The sequence below is a fragment of the Trichoplax adhaerens genome, genomic scaffold (assembly GCF_000150275.1).
Source record: "Trichoplax adhaerens TRIADscaffold_1 genomic scaffold, whole genome shotgun sequence".
In the NCBI taxonomy this organism is placed as follows: Eukaryota; Metazoa; Placozoa; class Uniplacotomia; order Trichoplacea; family Trichoplacidae; genus Trichoplax; species Trichoplax adhaerens.
This window is the reverse complement of record NW_002060943.1, coordinates 986,794-993,460: the sequence shown is the minus strand read 5'-3', so window position 1 is coordinate 993,460 and position 6,667 is coordinate 986,794. Positions and strand designations below refer to the sequence as shown.

Genomic DNA, 6,667 nt, shown 5'->3' with positions numbered 1-6,667 from the left:
ATAATCCGAAATGTCCTACCTGACTCACACATATGTACACTAGTAATAAAGGAAGCACAAATCGTATAATCTGGTATAGCATGAAGTTTATTGTTGGTCCATGTAGTGCAAAAGTAGACATAGGTATGTTGTGTTTTTGTGTTATAAGTATGAATTGTTCATAACTTAAGAGACACTCAACATCGATACTCTTGTAACATAAATGCATAATGATTGTAGCTCATGTAATTGACACTCCCATTGCCATAAAATTATAAATAGAAGATAATATATTCCACGTTATAGCACCATTGATAGTGCTACAACGACATACTGTGTACTAAATTCGTTTAATTGACATTTTTCATATCTAAATTAACCTTTCAGAGCGTTGCATTGCAAGTAAACTGGCCAATCATTTTATCTCATTTTAAAGATTTTTTCGTTATGGGTTAAATACTCGCAAAACAAATAACAGGTACTTAATTTGTTAAATTTGCTCTATTATAATACATATCTACATAAAGTTAATGTTATCATTCTGGTTATAATTAGTTCACATTCTATAGGATGCTCGTAATTCAGTAGAATATAATGGTCAACATCTAAACTTAAAGTGTTTAGTACCGTGTGCGTTGTCGATATGCAAATTTTTAAAGTGTATTTAATATTAGATAAATGTAATTTCACCAATATAATAAGATAAGAAAAGTTTTCCTTGAGAATTGTTAGGGGTATTAATCTTCGCAGATGAGCTTCGAGTATACTCGTATTTAATTACTAATAAATAGAGTAAAAATAACGACTCTAATACTAGCTTTTTTTTAAACATAACTACTGTACAGTCCTAACTATTCCTCTACTGGTTTAATTTACTGGAGAGTTCTGGAAGAAATCAATATTCAAGCAAGACATCCGTCATGTCGAAACTATCCAAAGTAACGCAAATGAAATAGACAATTATGCTATTCAAATAGCTAAAACGGCGTATTGATCTGATCTATTTCTATTTGTGTGTTGGCAACAGAAAAAGAGCAATGAATGGATATCGCCAGCATTTGAAGATGATGGCAGTGTTATATTTGTTGGCAGTAAAAAATCTTCTTTACCAGCTATGCGTAAGAAAAAACCTGCCAATAAGTCAAGAAATGATAATTATGCCATTAGTAAAGGTCATTAAATACTAAAGAAACAATTCAATAGCGATAATTTTAGATTATAACTGTACTAATCTATATCGTGACAGGCAATGCTGTTAGTTCTGATAAGAGTACCCATAACCAAAGTACTATTCTGACATGGTGCCTAAAATATAAACCAAAATCCATGGTAAGAAAATAATACCAGTTCAGCTGTGTGCTAATGTGATTTCAATGATAACTGAATAATATTTTTTAAGTAATTAAATATTAAGAATTGCTAATTTAGACTGAACTGGCAATTCACAAGAAGAAAATTGAAGAAGTTGTTGAATGGCTACGAGAAAGTTTTCGTCAATTAGCAAATAACAAAGTGATTATTACAAAATCTTGTTTATTTCTCATAGCGATCAATCTAGAATCTCTACGATAATTCTTACGCTGAAGTAATAACAATATTATAACTTAATAGAAATTTCAGATTGATAAACTTAATACAGTTAGGTATTTCTTAATTTTTAATAGAAAGCCCCGGCACCAATATTGTTGTTAACGGGTCCATCAGGATCAGGTAAAACGGCAACTATTTACGCAGTGGCTAACGACATTAGTTATGAAGTGCAGGAATGGAGTAATCCTTTGAGTACGATTGCAGTTGAGAGGCGAAATATTTTTTCCACCTGTAGGTTTTCAATCTTTCTACGACGTATTTACTGTACTAAAATTGACGTAGTAAACATTACATTTTTTTATTGTATAATTTTAACCTTTAGATACTGATCATGATAATATCATTAGTGAAATTACCTCTTTTAAAGACTTCCTACTACGTGCTAATAAATATTCAAAGCTAAGCATTACAACATCGGGAAAGACACAGTCGAACAAAGACAATGTGATAATATTAGTAGAGGTTTGTCTTAAATGCCTCTATGCTGACGGCTATTTTTCCTAGTTTGACGCAAAATGCATTTTATATACTGTTGTAGGACTATCCAAATGTATTTTATACTGATCACAGACAACTTCATGATATTATTCGGTTAGTATGAGGTCCTCTGAGGATATAAATCTACGTGTTGCTCTAATATTATTTTATATGTTCTTTATACTGGTTTTAGAAAATATTGCAGGGTCGGCCGATGCCCTCTAGTATTTATTCATTCAGATTGTCAAAACCAAAGCTATAATATTCATACTCTATTTCCTAAAGATATTATTAAGGATTGCAATATACGTACCATCAAGTAAGTTAAAGCTACATACAATGATGTCCTAGTATTCTAGAACTAATTACGTCATTTTATTAGTTTTAATCCAGTTGCACCGACTAATATTTCGAAGTTGTTAAATAATATTGTTGAAAAGGAAAGTAAGGTAATTAGCATTCCTTTTGCTAGATGTAAATAAGAGATTCGCTTATTGATTGTTTGCCAATTCATTTATTAATCAGATGGGTATCGAAGTCTCAAAAACGGATATTCAAAATATTGCAGTTGCTAGCGTTGGTGACATTCGACAAGCAATTAATTGTTTACAGTTCTTATTTTATGAACGTAAGACCTTACGTTTTACATCCTAAGAATCGTTTTATTTTTCGCTATCATAATTTTGATTCATGATTAAACGACCAGGTAACGCGCATCTAAAAGAAATTAGTTACGTTAACATCGGTGGCAGCAAGAGAAAAAAATTGAAATCTCAAAATGCCTCGAAAAATGATGCATATACAAAACAGCTCACCGGTCGTGATCAAGGATTATATCTATTTCGAGCATTAGGAAAAATTTTACATTGCAAGCGTAAGTTGTAACGTTGATATCGTATATATATTTAATTGCTGTACCTGATCGATTTAACTCATTTGTTTATGAAAGTTGATTGATACTGTAGGTAGTATAAACAGTAGGATTTTAGTAACTTGAATTAATTGGTTATCTGTAATTTACTAATATGCATTAGGAGATCAAGAGCAAGATCTGAATCCAAATGAACGCTTACCAACTCATTTGTCAATGCATAATAGAAGGCGTGCATTGATACATCCCGAGGTGATTAATTTTTTCCACGATAGCTGATTATATTCGGAAATTGACAACTGTTACGAAGTTGGAATAAAATTTTTACATTTTTACCCTTTCTAGACTGTTATTGAACAGTCACGTACATCGTCAACGATGCTTAGATTTTATTTGCACGAGAATTATATACGATTTGTGAACGATATCGAATGTGCGGTAAGAGCAATAGAAATTGGATACATTATTTGGACCATTCGGTTATTCCCAGCAATCGAACTTATTCATACTCTGCCTAATATTGATATGCTTGCAGGTTAATAGTGCTAGTTATTTAAGTGATAGCGACCTGCTATCGAGAGAATGGACGGTAATTTTTTTCATTCTTATATAGTTTTTCTGTGTAGTATACAAATTTGGTCTTTAAAACTATTAAAAATACCATGTCAATTTAATGGATTGTTATTACTAAGTGACATGCAGCGATAATTACTCTGTTACAGTCTACTATATTTGAAGAATATTCATCATCAGTAACGGTCAGAGGATTAATGTTCTCCAATATAACGGATGCAAATGGAAGCAAACGTAAATCGACTTCTGGTTGGAAACCATTACATAAGCCCCGATGGTTTAGTGTTAACCGAAATGTACGTTCTAACTGGTTTGCTGTAAATTTTTTTAAATCAAGATTTACTATCTATAGTATTAATAAGTATTGACTAAAATATTTTCAGATAATGGAATACGAATCTGCCAGTCAATATCATTTCAGTGGTAAGGAAGACGGATCTAGGTCTAATTTAGATGGTTTAAATCTTTCCTAAAATTCTAAGAGTTTTAAACTATGGGCTAAGTTTGAGTAGTGTTTATCAAGATATTTTATTTTTAAAATTAGTGTGAGGGGTATGAAATATTTAACTAGAAAGAATAAAAAATCTGATATGTCCGTAATGCTATTTTTTTAAGAATGGAGGGAAAGTAAACAACTTTTTACGGAATTTATTCCATATGTTTCACTTACCAACAATAATTTCATCAAGAATGGTTAGTCTTTGCAACTATCTAGCTATTTGTAATTTCAAGATTGTATATTGTTATAGTATTTATAAATTATCTAGGTATTAAAAAAGGATGTTATCTGTAGTTATCAATACTGATTTCTTCATTTTACTTCAACGTAGCTGACTCTGGGCAGAAAATGACGATCGATAAATTATGCAATTTCAATTTATGGAAGCAAAGGTATGATATGCAAACATTTTTGTGATATTTGACATTAAATTATATGAATATTATTGTGTGATATTAAGGAGGACTAATCTTAAGCTGTGATAATTAAAGGAACGGATAAATATAACGTTTGCTGTACAACGTTAATAATTAATTGTATTTTGCACAGACTGTCATCAAACTTGCTCTCAGAGAAAGAGTTTGCTATGGTTCAGATGGTTGACGATAAAACCTCTAATCCTCCTACACCAAGTAAATTAATCTCAAGCCAGATGCAAACTCAAAGTAAGGAGATTGCTACTCGAAATGATGATCTAATAGCCTTGAATGCAATCGTTGAGGAAATTTTTGATGATGACAGTGAATCAAATTCTATTGAGCAATTTAGTGATAGCGACTAAAAACTTGATGTATCAAAGACAAAGCGTGTTTTAAGTGCGATCCCCACTATTTCACGCTTAAATTAACTGGACCGTTATGAAATGTTTTATATATATTAGTTTTTTATTGGAGATCTCTACTGTATTATTGAGCAATCTGTGATATATCGTATAATGTACGAAAGTGCTTGTTGTTATTTTGTAGATACAGGTAGCATTATTTGCTGCTCAGAGATAATACTGTACAGAATTTGTAAGAATATTAGTGCAATAAATTTCAAAATGCAAATATTTTCAAATTAAGCAGATAATTAATTATTTACTGTTTAACTGGAGACGGTAAATTTAAATATCCTGTGAGCAAGGAATGTCAAATACATTAACCTATAAATGAACTGTTATTTCACTAAGGATTAAATTATATTCGAAATGTCAAAGCTGTGTACGCAAGAATGTTTTAACGTTTTAATTTATAATACTGCAATCTCTATGAGACAGTATTTACAAATAGGAGTGGAGAGATCGTAAATAGGCAAAAGAAATATTACCGGTTTATTACCCAATCTTTAGATAAATTCATGAAAGACAATAACGTATTATTTATGTAGCCGTATTGTCCAATTATTTGTTAGATTATAGGAGTATTACTACCATGCATTTGATTCCTCTCGTTTAGCACTTTTAAGATATTCCAGCTGTCCTTTCTTAGTCTCTAGTTCAGTTTGAAGTTTTTGAATCTCTTTAAGGATCTAAAAAGAAATTCAGTATGATAAGTTAATATTCAGTAGCTACAGGATTTTTCTAGCTATTGCTATTCAAGATCTACTCAAGAATCTAGATGAAAACTTACTGTCGTCTTTCGATATTGCAAGTGCATTAATTTATCTTCATTATCTGAAAGATCAGTGTCTTTCTCGAATCCTCTTGCACTAGAAACGGCTAAGGCGACTTTTTTCCTATCGATATAATTTGATTTTGTACTGGGCATCGTAGTAAAAAGTTGATCGTCGTAGCCAATCCATAGCGTGTATAACTAAATAATGAATCATTGTAAAGCGAGTAGAAATTAAAATAATGAACATTTTGTTGCTTTAATACGATGTAAGTGCATAAACGCAAATAGGATACGATAAATAAGATTGAAAATATTATAGTTACATGAAGCATATTCTTAAATCGCTACGACGTAAATGATTTATATGCATGAATTATGGATAGCTGATAGCTAATTGTCATGGTGGAGGTAGTTTTTTGTTTGTCACTTTGTCAAATACTATGGTAAGACCGTGTCACAAAACAGCTTTGCAACAAGATAACGCAATATACGATCAATAAGTCAATTCCTTGAACCACGTATCAAGGAACGATATCTGCACTATCACAAACACTTTTGCTCTACTAGCAGACTACACAAAGACTTAAACGCCTCGTATTTTACGTTAAACACTAAGTTGGACAATTCTTCTTTATTTCACGATATACTGCATTTATATACTATTCCTCAATAGTTCATGAGTCATAGTTAATACAATTAACATTAGAATCATTTACTGAATTAGATATTAATTTTAGCTACTGCTCCCTTAATGCAGACAACAGTATTTACGAACATAGACATATAATGACTAATACAGAATAGTCAGATTACGATATGTCCTATCACGGAACATTTCCATGATAATTTACAGTCTACTATAAGTAAATTACAATCACAATGATTCGAACTGTAAGCAGATGATTTGCATTCCCTATTAGAACTATTAATTTCAGTATGTGTATAAGTGTCACTGTCATAAAAAGTCAGTGCTATATTAAAATACAGTATATCCAAATTAGAAGTTAACTAAATAAGGATAGTCTAATAGAATTATCCTAACATTGATATTTCTACTGTAATACAGTGTATAACACTGTAACA

The 6,667-nt window shown here is 31.1% G+C and overlaps 2 protein-coding genes across 2 annotated transcripts in view; one reads left to right on the top strand and one right to left on the bottom strand.

Moving 5' to 3' along the window:
• Positions 1–1,410: 1,410 nt before the first annotated feature.
• Positions 1,411–3,858, top strand: TRIADDRAFT_18196 (uncharacterized protein; the record flags this gene model as incomplete). Its single annotated transcript, XM_002108403.1, has 12 exons — positions 1,411–1,491; positions 1,644–1,800; positions 1,892–2,031; positions 2,108–2,160; positions 2,240–2,365; positions 2,429–2,520; positions 2,585–2,686; positions 2,753–2,920; positions 3,081–3,169; positions 3,263–3,355; positions 3,453–3,506; positions 3,640–3,858. Coding segments are annotated over 12 exons (1,374 nt in total), but the record flags the coding sequence as incomplete, so codon positions are not given.
• Positions 3,859–5,396: 1,538 nt separating this feature from the next.
• The window catches only part of TRIADDRAFT_51330 (uncharacterized protein), a gene marked incomplete at both ends in the record, with an annotated part of 8,892 nt that continues 7,621 nt past the window's right edge, over positions 5,397–6,667 (bottom strand). Inside the window, 2 exons of the mRNA XM_002107594.1 lie at positions 5,397–5,498; positions 5,600–5,782. Of these exons, the coding sequence (XP_002107630.1) occupies positions 5,397–5,498; positions 5,600–5,782 (285 nt within the window). The remainder of the gene's footprint in view (positions 5,499–5,599; positions 5,783–6,667) is intronic.